The sequence below is a fragment of the Cupressus sempervirens genome, chromosome 4 (genome assembly GCF_028749045.1).
Source record: "Cupressus sempervirens isolate cs-2001-9-10 chromosome 4, ASM2874904v1, whole genome shotgun sequence".
In the NCBI taxonomy this organism is placed as follows: domain Eukaryota; kingdom Viridiplantae; phylum Streptophyta; class Pinopsida; order Cupressales; family Cupressaceae; genus Cupressus; species Cupressus sempervirens.
In genome coordinates this window covers 167,798,559-167,814,896 of record NC_143121.1, presented here as the reverse complement: position 1 = coordinate 167,814,896, position 16,338 = coordinate 167,798,559, and the positions used below count along the sequence as shown (strand labels likewise).

The 16,338-nt window shown below is 38.2% G+C and overlaps 1 protein-coding gene across 2 annotated transcripts in view; it reads left to right on the top strand.

Annotated features, from left to right (window-relative positions):
• Positions 1-3,524: 3,524 nt before the first annotated feature.
• LOC149560512 (G-protein coupled receptor) overlaps positions 3,525-16,338 on the top strand; it is a 209,227-nt gene continuing 196,413 nt past the window's right edge. For both annotated transcript variants that reach the window (XM_089824706.1, XM_089824707.1), the window contains exon 1: positions 3,525-3,635. In XM_089824706.1, the coding sequence (XP_089680832.1) occupies positions 3,560-3,635 (76 nt within the window). In that variant the 5' untranslated portion in view covers positions 3,525-3,559. The remainder of the gene's footprint in view (positions 3,636-16,338) is intronic.

The window sequence follows — 16,338 nt, the reverse complement described above, 5'->3', positions numbered from 1 at the left end:
AAAGAGATGCAATGCCTAACAAGAATTTTTCGGGTTTCATCTCTAGAAATAGCTCTAAGAATCCATTTAGCACAGAGGGCAAGGCCCTGCTTCCGAGTGGAAAGCAGGCCGAGACCCCCAGATTCCCTTGGGAGACAACAGAAATCCCAAACAACTCTGTGAAAACTATGATGGTCAGAACTAGAGGCCCAAAGAAAATCTCTGAGCAAACGTTCTAATTTGAGATAGGAAGCTTTGGAGGGAGCCCAACAAGAAGAATAATACACACGGGTGGCAGCCAAAATCTTAGAACAAATCTGAAATTTACCAGCAAGAGAAAGCGGCTTAGTGATCCAATAATCAAGCTTTTTGCTAATCTTTGTAAGCACAGCATTCCAAAGTTCCATAGGGGAAGCCTAAAAAACAAAGGGAATACCAAAAAAGCGGAAGATTTCTCCATGAGTAACCCATTTCCATTGGAATTGGCTGAGCCAAGGTGGAGCTGACAAAAAAGACTGTTGGTAGCAGAGCGTTTTATACCATTGAGTGGCAGAGCCAGAGGCTTGACAAAAAGTGTCCAGACAATTTAAAGCATTTTTGATGTTTTCTTCATCTTCAAGAAGAGTAAGAAAAGAATCATCAGCAAAATGACCATTGACTAACTGGGAGGAAGAATCAGGCAAGGAAATGCCATGGACCAATCCTGAAGACACAGAGTGAGCAAGTAAATAACCAAAACCTTCAGCAACAAGGACATAAAGCGCTAGAGCTAGCGAACAACCTTGTCTGATGGAACGAAAAAGTCCAAAAGCTTTAGATTGTGAATTATTGATGGTGATGCAAGCATTAGCGTCACCAAAGAGCATCTCCACGGACTGAAGGAAATTGGGACCAAAACCCAGAGCCTGAAGCATAGCCAAAATGAAAGGTCATTCAATGCGATCATAGGCTTTAGCAAAATCTATCTTTAAAATGATAGCCTGCTGCTTGGACTTACAGGCCCATTCCATACCTTCCCAGACAGTAATGATGTTGTCAAGAATATACTTGGATTTGATGAAGCCAGTTTGTTCAGGCCGCACAATTAGAGGAAGCATATGGCGGATTTTGAGAGAGAGCGCCTTAGCAATGATCTTATAAGACACATTCAGGAGGGTGATGGGCCTCCAGTTGCAGATGTCCTCAGGATCACTAGCTTTAGGTATGAATTTAATATTGCCTTTATTTATGATCGCTCCTAAGCTTTTAGAATGGTATGCTTCAAGATAGACTTTGTGCAGATCAGGACCAATTTGCTCCCAAAGATGGTTGTAAAATTCACAGAGAAATCCATCACACCCAGGGGATTTGTCATCTGCCATGGAGTAAATTGCCTCTTTAAAGTCTCGGAGGGAAAGAAGTTGCTCACAGAAAGCGCGTTGCTCAACCGTGAGGCGGTTTGGAGTAACAGTAATACACTTTTTGAGAGCCTCCTCCTGAGCAACCGAATGGCCCTGCGAAGCAAAGACGTTCTCATAGTGAAGAACAAAAGCTTGCAGGATGTCAGGCAGACTGGAAAGAACATCAGTTCTCTGTTTTATCTTTTTAATCCCAACATTGGTATGACGGGCTCAGAGAGCTTGGAAGAACTCCTTCGAGGCTTTGTCGCCAACCTCCAACCAGTGGAGACGGGCTTTGATTTGAGCTCCTTGGGCAGCATAGTTATTAGCAATTTGCTTTTCATGGCGAAGCTTGGCAAGCTGAATTTGAAGATCCACATCAAAGGGGTTGAAGGTGAGTGCTTCAGAGGCTTTTTTGAGGGCAAGGGTGTTGGCTTTATAAGACCGTTTTCTAAAAATTGCCAGCTGATGCCCGTAGATGCACAAAAATTGAGCCGTTCTGGTAATGGCGTCATTCCACCATTGAATCCAACCTCGATGGGAATGTGGATGTGGTTTCAAATTCTAGACATGTTGTATGTGGGAGATGGTGGAAGCATGCAACAACACAGACGTGTTGAGGAAGAATTGAGACTTGACCACTTTGGGGACAACTGTTTGCCAAAAAATGCCAAAAAAAATGGGATAGTGGTCTGACAACGTCACATCTGTCAGGGGAATGACAGGTAGATCACAATCTTCAGAAAAGGAAAAAAAAGATTGCGTCGAGATCATAGCACGATCAAGACGTTTCAATATGTGGTCAGGACCGGCTCGAAAATTGGACCAAGTGTGCCAGGCCCCACTATCATGATGGCGGCTAGTATTGGGATCAAAAAGGGCCAATTTATGACACATGTAAAACCAGGCTTCTCTTTCCCCAGCTGTCCAACGGAAAGGTAGGATGCCATCTTTGTCAGAGGCCACTTCAACCATATTGAAGTCCCCACACAGGACCCAAGTAGCTAGCGGCAAGTTGTCAGCAAGCCAAACCCACATTTGTGCCCTTTCCACAGCATCATTGGAGGCATAAACATTAATGACTCCAAAAGAATGATTGTTAATGGAAATCAAAAGCCAAATAATACGGTGTGTGGGGTCATAACTGTGCGAGATAATAGCAAAATGAAGGCGAGGTGATAGGAGAGTAACTACACCACCTCGACCAGCTTCATGCTGAGAAGAAAACATGGCGCTATCCTGCCAAATGACGCGGCATGCAGCAGAAAGCATGAAACCAGAAATCTTAACTTCTTGCAGGCAAAGAAAATCTAAATTCCCAAGTCTATGATGGGTATCCCGAACATAGAACTTTCTGGGGAGGTCTGTAAGACCTCGAACATTCCAAGAGAGGAAGTTCATGAGAACTTTTCCATATCATCCTCGTCCTCCAAAGAGGAGTAACTATTCTGCAAAAAGGTAGAAACCGGGTGGAAGTCAGATGAGAAATCCTCTGAACTTATAGCCTGCTGTTTTACCCCTGATATCTCCGTACATCCAGGAGGACTGCGAGAACGCCTTGTTGCTGGTGGTACTATGGAAGAGATTGCAAGAGGAGAACGAGCCCCAGCCAAGGACGAGGCCCTGGCAGTCGCCTTAATCCCCTGCGAACCAATAGGGTTTGAAACTTGCAAAACCAGAACAAGTGTAATGGAAGCCGCTGGCGTCTCCACGCTAGCAGGCGCTGACACTTCGGTGGAAGCAGGAGAAATCACGGTAACTGTTGCATAGGATGGCTTGGGGGCCAAAGGATTCAAGGCAGGCTTGCCCTTGCACCCAACAATAACCCATTCTTCTTTTTTTCCTTTGACCTGTTCGACAGGCGTCGCTTTAGGCTGGAGTTTGACCCTAGGCGTAGCCAAAGGGCAATCCCTGATCTTGTGTTCCGCAGACTGGCACCTATAACAGGTGTTAGGTAGGTTCAAGTAAAACACCTTCTGTGAAAAAGTTTGAACGCCAATCTGGATTTCCACAGAATCCTTGAGATCTTTAGAAAGATCGACTTCAATGCAAACACGCCGCTGAGAGCGAGCATTAAAAAATTTCTTTGGCTCCTTGGTAACAACTTTGCCAAACGCTTAATCCACTTAACTTTTATAAAAGGAATACAAATATTTTAAATAACACATACAACTAAATACAATTAGACAAGCGAGAGAGCTATGGAAGACCAAGTCCAGCGATTGAATGAAGGTGTAAGCAAAAGCCGTAGGAGGGAAATGTTTGTATTCGCTTCAGGTTAGCTTTCAAATCAATATTAAATTGGCTAATCCTTTACCCAGTTCCACCATGTTAAATCTGGCTAGTAGCAGACTGGAATTATTTGCCTTTCCAGTGCTTTTTACAAACAAATATTCACAATAGCATTGGATGTTCGTCGCAAACTGCACATTTTCAAATCAACTATTCTGGCTGTTGTTTAAACGAGAATTAGGGTTTGGGTAGATATATGTAAGCGGTTTTGTATTTAGAAGTCTCATTCAATTCATTGAGATTTTTAATAGTTTGTTTTCATTTGGAAAACGTTTCAGATAATCGATACTATTGGTTTCGCTATTTTTGCTTTGATTAATTCTTGAAATGATTGGGGAGTTGGTTTGATATTTTTTTGTATTATGAATTGCTCGGGGATACATCTGCGGCTTAAACATTTTAAAACTATCTTTCTTAGATTTGCTTGCCTACTCGATATTTATTGTGTTTTTTTTTCATTTGAATCGTCATCTCCTTTACTTTTGTCGAACTGGAAATTGTATTCCTCTTGTTTCTTCATCTTGAAAATCCTTATTTTTGATCTTCCTCACGTGGTTGTTGGCTTGGACCGTTGCACTTGCATTTTTATTAGCGATATTGATTTCCACTTTTGATCTCAACCGGATCTTCTTATTTTGCTTGGTGAACCGCTTTGAGATTGCCATTGTCTGGAAACTTCTTGTTGAGTCCTTCGTGTTGATCTTTATGTTGTAATCATCTTCATGTTGCTTCTTGGATTTCCAAAGGAAATCTAAGGATCATGTAGCATTTCCATCTGTGAAGTAATTCGGTGTCATGAACTTCTTCATGTTGAATACCTTCCTTCGTTTGAATTTGACCCTCGGGTTAGTCTTCCTTTCTGGACTCTTTTGAACATCTTCTTGCATCATCTATGATAAAGGGTGCTCCCCTTAATACCATAAACAAATAATAGAAACAAATAAATAATAACAAATGCGAGAACAAAATATAGACTTCTTATTATCCTCGCAAATGCGGAATTACAGAATTCACAAATACAATATGCTAATCCAAATGGGTGCCTTCATTACAGTAATCTGCAAGACAAAGCTGCGAACTATCACCCAGAGTTGCTCTAAACAATGTTTGGGCCTTTTTTAAATAGACAATTTTATGCCGTTTGGCAAGGTTCTAGATGCTCAAACTTAATACCTAGGGCCGATAGACCCTAACAAAACATATAGAGTCGACCAATTACATCTTTGACATTTATTTTAAGAATTTCGGTTAGCCCAACTTCGGAATACCATAACTCTCAAACCGTTGCTTCGATTGGTTATTATACCACTTTTTGGAAATGCCAGCTCCTGATCTACAAGTCTAGAACTGCACGAATGCCCTTCTGTCGAGTTTTTGAACCTCATTGGGGCACTCTAAGGCCTCCAATGGTGAGCTTGAAGAATTTTCTGCAAATCTTTCCATCGAAAATCTGCAATAACTTCTTTGATACTTAAGTTGGAGCAATGAGATTTTTATGGTAGGCTTATTATTTTGAAATGAGCCTACATATAGAAAATGAGAACATTTCGAGTTCGTATGAGAAACTTACTAAAAATAGTAGGAGCCCATAAATAGTAACCACCTTGTCCATTAGTCCTTATTAAAATAGAAAAGACTGAAATAAAAATATTTTTGGGTGATGCAAGATTGCTCTTACACCTAGGATGCTTCTACATCAATGTATCAACCTTTGCAAAGATAGAGAAAATACCGAAGTGTCCTCAAGTTTTTGGGATGGGTGCAGCAGGGGATGTCCTCAATTTTGGGACAGCTGGGGGATGACGAAGGAGACGGCTGTATAAACATAGGAAAAATTAAAATATTCATGATGTGAAAACATGGATAAAGCATGCACTTACACATTATAGAACCTTAAAATATAAAAATTAACAGAATTCTTTAGCCAAATTTATGTTATTTAGAGAGTCAAAGTCAGATATTCTGTAGATATCAAACTCAAAGTCCCCAAGGCATCCCTTGTCCCCCAGATGTTTCCAAGATGGGGATGCTTTAAAAAAATGAGGGATGCATGTGTGGGTAACACAAGAAAATACCTATGTTAAAGGAACAACACTTTACAAATAGTCATCATGAAAACATGCATTCTTAGGGGTTGACAGATTTACGTCAAAACATTGCAAACAATTTGTAAATTTTAACTTCCAAGAGCCTGAAATGGTTCACATTCTTGCCACTACTTTGTACATATTCACCTTCTTGCCACAATCAATTTCAAGGAATTTTTTATATTGCACTTATAGACCTGCTTTTTGCACTTAGGGTTTCTGATTTTTGCACTTCTTTTGCAGATCTGATTAATTCACTTTTGCATTTCTGTTTTTGTTTTAATCACCTTCAAGTCTGATGGAATTCGCATCTGCTGGTTGGAATCACCTTCAAATTCTGTTTTGCTTGATAGAAATTTGCCTCAGACTTGATTTGAATTTTGTGTCCATGATCTGCTCCTGAACTTTGCTCCTTTAATTGTTTGAATTGTGTTTGACATGCCCTCCTTCAACTCTCTTATATAGTGCCAAAGGGGTGTTGAACACACTCAGATGCTGATATAGGGGGTGGGGTGTGAATCACCATAAATAAACCAAAAACTTATTACATTAATCAACTAAATTCAATATTCACCACATAAAACATTGATAAAGTAATGAACTGAAATGACCACACGTTAAAACCAAGATTTGATACGCGGGAAATCCAAATTGGGAAAAACCATGGTGAGCATTTGCCTATGTTGATGACCCAAACTCCAGTGGTTAGATTCCATAGTCTTTTCTCACTCAAGAATCCCTTTAGCCTCAATATATGTTTGAGGCTTAAAGATACTATGAATGTTGACCATGAGAGTTGCTTGCTCTTGCTTTTGGAAGATCTACTCTCGACGAGCTCAGCAAGAGAAAGACCACTGATGGTTTTAGCTCACCATTAAGGTTGAAGGGTAGAAGAGTCCATATAGGATGTAGGAGGAATAACTGGAACACGTAGAATAGGCTCAACAAGAGCATCATTCGGAGGAAATTCAAGTAGTGCATCATCAAACTTAGAGACTGAAATCATCAATAAAAAGCAAGAAATACCTGATACTAGTAACAGAAGAAGTGTTCATTGGACCACGTACATCAACGTGAACCAATTGCAATAACTTAGAGGCTTGCCACGAGTCACCATCCTTTAATGGTATCATGTGCTTCTCCTCAGCTTGACAAGCTCCACAAACTTGATGGTGTTGAGTTTGAATCTCAGGTAAGACAATAACTAGATCTTCCTGAACAAGTTGAGCAAGGTAGTGAATGTTTAGGTGGCCATACCGTTGATGCTAGAGACTGCTGATGGAAGATGGTTTAGTTAAAAAAGTATGCTCAAGAGGATCATTTGAATCCCCAAGTTTATATAGACCATGATTTCCAATGCCACTAGCCACAATAGTGTGAGTTGCACAATTGACAATGGAATACTTGTGTGAAGTGAACATCACATCAAGCTGAGGATGATGCCACATTATTTGGCTTATAGAGAGAAGATTTAGTTCCAGGCTAGGAATGTAGTATACAATGAGGAATATGTGATTCCTCCTAGTAGTTTATCTACACGCTGCCTTTGCCAACAACTGTATACTTTTCTCCTTCAAAAATGTTAGAACCTGTGAAATGTGAGAAGTCTGTGAACTAATCATGCCATTGAGTAAAATGTTGAGAAGGGCTGTAGTCTATGTATCAAGCTGAAGACTTCACATGATCTATAAAGTGTTTTATTATGAAAGCATAAAATGCAGATTCTTTTTGCTTCGAGTGTTTGTGACATTGGCCCTAGGCTGAGACCCTCCCCTGCTTCTGTTATTCAAAAGCAATTCGGTTCCAACAATCCTTTATCAAGTGACCAAATTTGTGTAGTTACACCAAAATTTCTTCTTTTTTCAGCTATTTGAAAGCTGACTGGAGCCTTTTTGTTGAGTTGACGGAGATTTTCCTTTATCCTTGTGAAAGGATTTGGCTATAAAAGCTTGCTTGGAAGAGGATGAAGTTACATTGCTACTAAGCTATTGTTTCCAATGATCTTGCCGCAGAAGATTGGTGCACAAGTCTAAAAACTTTAAGTCAACATTGATTGTAACAATGTTGAGCATTTCAATGACGTGCTCATAGGATTTAGGGAGACTCTTCAGAGTTATGACTACTACATCCTCTTCCTCTAGTTTTTGACTAGTGACCTCAAGGTGGTCCCGAATGTCCTTAATCTTTGTTAGATGCTCATGTTAGGACAATGACTCATCCATCAAGATAAAAAATAGTTTGTCCTTCACGAAGAACACACGACTCTTATCTCATGCCTCATAGAGTTCCTTCAAACTAGGCCAGGTCTTTGCAACTGTCTTGCTAAATGATACTTGTGGAAACTGATCATCAGTTAATTGAAAGCTTGATAAGTGTTATCGCTTCTTGGTTGCTGCAAAAACCCAGACTGGTTATAGCTCAAACAAATACTAATTCTTTATTGGCTAGTTACTCAACATTTCGTCAAACACTTGGAAAGCCGGCTCAAAATCACCATAATGACAAATCTACCTTGTAATTTTATTTATTGCCTTGCATTTTAGAACATTTGTGTTGAGTTTTAACAGTTTGAATACCAGAGCCACTATTTGTCCTATAACTTAGCGTTCCACAAATTCCAGTAGATATCATAGGCACATAGAAAAATACTGAATCTAACCATTCAATTTCAGAATTACTTTTATTGGAGAGAGAAAAGACAGAATTTGACAAATTATCATGAACCAAATTTTAATTTTTTTAATTCATGATGAAACCTGATTTCTTCTGTAGCATGACCTTTAATGCTGCCGGTTGAGAGGAGAATCCAGAATATACAAAGGCGGCTTCAGCACTCACCAAAGACTCAAATGCCCAAGTCTCAAAATAATTTAAATTGCTCCCAATGCTAATTGCAGGCAGTCAGCAACACTCACATAACTTGCCGGATATGTCAAACTATCCTTTAATCGAATTGCAATTGTTTAATATGCAAAGCCGACCCCTTTTCAACTCAATCCACCTGGCAATAATAAACAAGAAATGCAGGACCTCAACAAAGCTCACGTGAGTCAAGGAAAATCACAGGCTTAGCCGTCGAGCCTCCAAGTGCAAAATGAATCACCAAAATGTGAATCGAACTCCATAGTGCTGAAATGCTGCTTTCTAGATATCTTACGGCAGTTCTCTCATTCATCAAGGATGGCTCCCTTCAATGCTGAATTAAATCAATAACAAATCATTCCCTTCTTTTAGACTTACTACAATTTTCCTTACACTCAAACCTCTTTAGACACAGATCAGGCAGTAGGAGAAAATCAACAGATTGCTATACAACAACAACAATGCTTTAGAATTGATTCTTAGAAATTCTCAAACCCTCATCCAATTATTCAATTAAAAATATGATAATCAACATCCTTCTCCTTAGCCACAAAAATACAGTAGGAGAATGTCGGCCAATTGTATACTTGAGCACAATTGCCAAGAACTTCTCAGACGAGACCCTTATACTTCAGCAAGGGCTCACAGGACAGAAAACAGGAAAAACCACAAAGGCACAAAAAGCAAATATATTTTTAGGTGTGATTTTCTCAACAAATGGGCTTGTATTTATAACCTCCGAATTCCCTTTTGTTGCCAAAATGTAACTTCACTCAAGAAGCTTCACTACACAACATTAATTAGAAGCTTCCTTTAATTTCTCTCACATGACTTGGCTTAACTAATTAATAAATGGCACTTTCCAAGGATAACTCAACTCTCAACTTAGGTGAAATTATAACTTTATAATAAGTATTTAAAAATTAATAATAATTTGGCCACTAAAAATATAATAATTCCCAAAATACTTATCATTTAAATATGTCGTTTGAAATAGGAGTCATAGCTATTATTTCTCCATGTGACCAAATGCACTTTCCAAAAATAGAAAGGGTTCATCTTGATCAACACCAGCTTACCACAAATAGTAAGTACGCAAAACTAAGCCCAAATGAAGTCCAATTTGAGTCAAACAAAGACCAACCTATAGCTTACTGAAATGTGGAGAAGATAAGACCCTCCCAAGCAAAGCCACTACCACAAAAGACCCTCTATCCACAATAATTAGCCTATGAAGATCACAATAATAGGCTAACCCTTGAAACTCTGATGCAGACAGAATTGGGGACATTACAATTGCGCTCATCAAGCTTATCCTAATCTTGTCCAACTTTGGTAGGATGAGACTATTTATCCAAAACGAGCTCATTAAGCCGACAATACTTAAAGGTAGTCATCATCAACTGCTTCTGTGTGGTGTAATTTTTGCTAGTGAAATGTTGATGGCCTTCAAACATTATATTCTTCAAAGACACCATTTGAACATTTTTTAAGGCAAAACAAGAAATTCTGAAGAGGTGAAAAATAGTGTAAAATCTGAGGCACAGATCCCAATGCATGAACAGAGGCATATTTAGGTTCAAACTTCAAGAAAGATGAAGTATGATTAACACAAATCCCAATGTACTATTTTTGACCAACTACGAAAAATTTGATGAAGACCCAAAGTGGCAAAAATCGGAAAGGAGAAGGTTGCAAATTTAAAAATACCCTAGACAAGCAAAAACATCTTGAAAAACATCCTCTAGAAAGCACAAACTTCCATGGAAAGAGAAGACAAAAAGAATGGCGTATTTCAAGTCAATCAGATAAAAACTTGTCACAGATTTGTCTAAAAAAGTGTGAATGATGTCCATGTTATCAAATGTACCGAATTCAAATAAGTGTTGCGAGCTTATGAGGGTAGAAAAGGATCATAAAAATGATCTCATGGGCCATAAAGTTGGTTTCCTTCACCACAGAGAAAGAACACAGTTGGATAAAAGGTTGTGTGAACAAAACAAAAATGAGTTTTCTAGGCTCGTGAATCTCCAATGCTAGAAGCCACAAACTCTAATAATCCATGACTAGCGATCATAAAAAGGGAGACTAGAACCAGAGAGGAAAAAAATGTGAAAATTTGTTTTCTGAGAGTCTCATTTTTGTGATATAAATGGCTGTTGACACCCCAATTTGTAAAAAATGTGAAAATTTGTTTTCTGAGAGTCTCATTTTTGTGATATAAATGGCTGTTGACACCCCAATTTGTAAACAAAGAAGCTCAGTGAAAAATAAAACTCAAGAAAAACACACAGATGCCAAGAGACTCAAAAAATTTAGAAATTATTAATTTCAGAAAAAAGCTATAAATCTTTTGAGTTTTTTCAACGTTGCTCTGATATCATATTACACAAGTAATTGGTAAAATAATGGATGAATTAAATCAATCATCAGTGATCATTTATGATGATACAAAATTGATGTTTCTATTAAGAAACATTCGATAACTGAAGTGAATTAAGAAACATTTAAAATTTATAATATTTGCCATTAAATAAAGAATAATAAAGATATTATTCTAATAACATTAAATACATAGATCACCCATAGCACAAACCCATCCAAATAAGACAAACATAAAATACAATAGCTTGGACCTAAATCAAGAAGCATAATCCACTTCAGGAGAGAGAGGGACCATGGGCATGCTACACTACTAGATCTGCAATTGTTGGAACAACTAAAGCCATCCCAAATGTATAGTAACATACTGTCCAAAGAACCGTATCACTAGCTAGTTGTATCCAGACCTCCACATGCCACATCATTGCCAACAGTACATGTCAGAAGCTGTCATTGCTTCCAAACCCAAACAACTGAATAGAATTGTAACAGTTGATGACACAGTTCCGGATCACCATGAACAATTTTTGGATCATGAGAAAATGCTACAACCAAGACCAAATCCTGAATCCATATGCATGAACATCTGCACACTTCAACTTTGATTTCTTGAGGAAAAACCATCCGGAAAAAACAACTAAATAATTGTTGTCGTCAAGTGCATGACTCTGTCACTTGACCATTGACATCCAAACATAACCAGTGACTTCTGGACCTAAGAGAATAATGACTTCTGAACCTCAGAGATAAGATAAGATAAGATAAGATAATGATATTAATGTCCAACAAAAGACCAAAACGAGGTCTATGGGACTGAAAGATTACAACAAAGCAGGGCTGAAGCCAGCAGGAGCACACAAAGGTGTCCGAAGAAAGGCAACAACAACAAACAAATACAAGCAACATAAAGCACTAGGAGTCTTTCTTGGGTGAGAAGAAATCAGTCATAGAATGATACATGTGTCGATGCGTAGAGGTACTACACTGTCTCCGACCTGTCCCAGAAGAGTGTCACTGGTGCCTATAAGCAGAACGGGATCTGACGTATCTAGAAAGATCACTAGGCCGAATAGAGCTAGAGGGCCTTTTCACACTACGCAAAGGTGTAAAAAAGGCAGTAATGAGCTGAGTAGATGAGTGCCGGTGTGGAAGTAGAGTCTGAATCATGTTGTCCCGGAGCATAGTGGCCTCACGCAGATACAGTGCAAGGCATCTCTGATCATAATAGCTGAAGAAATCATAGAGAGAGAAGCACTCTCTGAACAAACAAAAGAACCTCCATCTGATCTCATAATAAATAGGGCATCAAAAAAGAAAGTGAGCCTCATCCTTCACCTCCCCTAAAGAACAGAACAAACAAGTCCGCTCCTCCCTGTCAATATGATGATCCAACTGAGCTCGAAGACGGTGGGAACCAACTCTGAAAGAACCTAAAGAGATCCACAGGGCATGAGACTAGCACCGTGAAAGATAGCTAGGTCGGGCAATAATCCCATCCGAGATCTCCAAAAAGTGTGTCGCATAAAATGACATCCGTGGGCGTAATCCACCAGGAGGGTTAACCCAGGTAGCAATAATGCAACATCTATAAATATCAAGACGAACATGCTCATTCAACTCCTGCCGAGAAGGGAGAAGATGAGCAGGGGCATCCAAAGAAAGCTGAAAAGGGGGGAGACGATCAATATCAATCCCAATTGAACTCAGCAAAGAAGAGACTTGTGCATACCAACACCGTGCACAAGCACCAGACTCAGTAGCCGCCATGGAAACCAAAGAGCAATAAGCTAAATAGGAGTAACGATCACGGTCTCCAACCATATCAGCAAACCCACGAAGGCGATGAAGAAACCAAACTAAGTCAAAAATGGCCGCAAGTCTGAAAGGATGAGCCCCGAACTCAGCAAGAATGATACCATGAGGAGTAGATCTATGACATCTGATAATGCGCACTCTGGAGCACTGAATACAATCTTGTCTTCCACTGTTCTTTAACACTGAATACATACTTTTCTTCCACTGAATACATACCTTTCTTCCACAGGATACATACATGTCTTACATTGAATACATACCCCATCTTTCTCTGAATACATACCTGTCTTCCACTGATCTGAATACAGACTTGTCTTCCACTGTTCTATAGGTTTAGTACACAATCTTAATTCTCCAAATATAGCAGATTTCCGGACCATGTTTGAGCACTAGAATCACCTTCAGAACACAATGTTTGACATCAGTGACAACAAACAACCAAATATATATTTCGACCAGGGGGGTGATGAAAGGTTAAGTCTTTATGGATAAGAGGGCTGAACTACTCCATTTTTCCTTGCTTTTTTTTTTTCAATTTTGAAACTTAATGCCTTTCTTTATCTTTGAGTGCATTCTAGATATTAAGCTGGAAATGTATATTCCCCTTGGGTGGATTTAAGATATAAAGGTGGAAATGCATTCGTTGTTTGAGAAGGATTCCTATTACAAGACGGAAATCTATTTCTTTTCTTGCAATTGGTCCTAAACTTAATAAACTTCTCTGTTTGATTGAGTTGGACAGCTTTCTCTCTTGAAAACTGCCTTGTACAAAAGCATAAATATAGGTATGAAAACTTAAGTCCAGCACTCACTTTTAAACAAAATCTGCTCTCAATTGATTTGATCTGCTCTAAAATTTACCCATCTAGGTCTGCTCTAATTTTCTCCCGTGAATTGGTTTTGAAATAATGTTTGAAAGGATCTAACACATCTCTCTTTTATAGGGCTCCATTTAAATCATGAAGGATTGCGACCTTAACACCTCCAAGAGCTCATCTCATTGTTGCTTTTATTTTATCAATTTTGAAGTTTGCAAAAGCATTAACATACTCCCTTGGGTGAAAAATACAACTTCCATGCACAAAAGAGGTGGCGGGATTCAGAGTAAGCTGGAAATGCATCTCATCTAGGTTGGAATTCCAGCTAGGAATTGGAATTCCAACTACGAGTTGGATATAATTGCTTGACAATCCTTTTCTTTCTTCACTCTGAAATTTAACTTCTCTCCAATTTCTTTTAAAAAATGTTCATGTTTTACTTGGGCACATTTTCACCCACAAGCTGGAGGTGCATTTTTCAATCCAAAATCTTCCTAGGCTTAACACTCCATCTTCACTTTTTGTTGCTTTTCACCATTTAAGCCTTGAATTTCCACACCTTTCCTAGAACAGGTGTGCTTACTCCCTCTGGGTTATGATTATTAACAGTAATATTCACAGAGTTGCATATGAAACATAATAAATCAGAATAGAAACCATACACATAATATTGGCAGAATGATAATCTTTATTCCATAATATTAACAATCTCATTCTCAGTGCCAGTACATTTATAAAGTACCCGACGCTCGGTTGAGCATTCCAATAGTTGGTCCTTACAACTATTCAAGAACCAACTGGTTGAGCATTCCAATTGTTGGTCCTTGCAACTATTTGAGAACCAACTTCTATTACATTGCTATTTATTGATCAAAACATAAAACACAAAGTATTATTCTGACTAACTAAACTACGACTAACAACATGGAGCTGGAAATGATCAAAACCCTTTTCTTTTCACTTAAAACTCATTTTGGATTTTGCATGTTCATTCAAGAATTTCACTTCTTTGTTTAAAATTTCCTTATTTGCTTGAGGATTTTCCCTTTTATCCCTTTATAATTCAACTTTTAAACATCATTTTGAAATCTCATCTCCAATCCAAAGATCTTTCATTTTCAACTCTATACTTTTTGAATCTTGCAATTTTCCCTTACATTCCTTGGGTGGAATTTCATGATGGAGCAAGCTGTGTTGGAATTCCAACATCAAGCTGGAAATGAGCCAAATTTTGAGTCCAACTGCACTTTTAAAGTGGAAATCCTTCATAGTTAGGTGCAAAGAAGATGAGCTGGAAATGATTGAATTGCTTCCTCTTCGCTCTCGTACTTACTTGAATTTCTTATGTTTTGACTAAGGACTTGGAAAATTTTCACTTGTTCCTCACTTAACCATTTGACTTTGATTTCCATTTAGCATTTCCAATTTGAATTTGAATAGTGATGGTTCATATTCCAAAATTGCTTCATCTTGCTTATTCCCCTTGGCCTTCACTCATATTATAAAAAAAACCAAAGTGGCATCTCTTATTTGCAAAACAACTTTCTCCCTTGACAACATTTCTTCTACATTTTGACAATTTCTTGGCAACTCTCAACTTCACTTCTCTACCCATTGGTCTAAGACCCAAACAAGTGAATTGCTCACTTCCTAAGTGGAGACTTAGAAGCAAGACACTTTTAACTTAAAGGTTTCTTCAACACACCTTTGACTCAAAAGGATTTCTTTTGTGACGTAGGATTATATTCTATGTGAAATAATGATTAATACCCCCACTAGGGACCCAAAAGCAATTTATAAAACTTAATATATACTACTGAAATTGTCAGTGCCATCAGTAACTGAATATAGCACCTAAGTGCTTGCTAGAAATGGAAATTGCCATCATTGACTTAGTATAAATGGTAAGTCAATCACCATGGACCCTCTAAACATCTTGCCAGACCATGAGGATCACCATGATGGATTGACCTCACTGATTACTTGCCAATTGCTAAAAATAGGGGACATTACATGGTGAGAGGCCTTTTCTAAGTACTATACTCCACGTTTTGAACAATGTACCTTGTTGATAGTGTAATAGAAGTTTGTAGTAGTGCAACATTCTTTTCCAATATTTATAGCTATAATTATGATTGAGCTTCCTCCCATCGCTTATGTCTAAGGCACTTATCAATGGTAACTTGGAAATCTCTATTGATGACTACTATATTGAAGCATGGTTTGATGTAAAGCATGAAAGCATAACACTTCCTTCTACTTGGAATAAATCTCTACACTTGTAAATTTGTAATGTTTGGCTTACCTTTAAAAGAATCAGTAAAAATGGAGGCTTCAATTTGGTTAATTTCCCATTTTGATGATTGTTATTGCCAAAGTTTTAACTTAATCATGCTTATTATCTTTACTCCCATCTTAAGAGTTCACTTTTATGCATTTGTAACATTTAATAATTATATTAATTATTAAATGTTTGCCTTTGGGGTTTCTTTTAGGTTTCATGATATTTATAAGGATTGTCCATTGTATATTTTATCATTTCTATTCTTTGATAATATAACTTCTCCAATCTTTTCAGAGCCCAAGTCCTTGCTTTTTACTCCATTCTTCCCTATGATAGGTTCTCTTTGCATGTAGGTGATCTTGACTCTATGAAGTTGGTTTGACAACTTCTACATAGTCTCAGTGCTCAGAACTACTGCAACTTGCTCTAGTTTTAGAAGA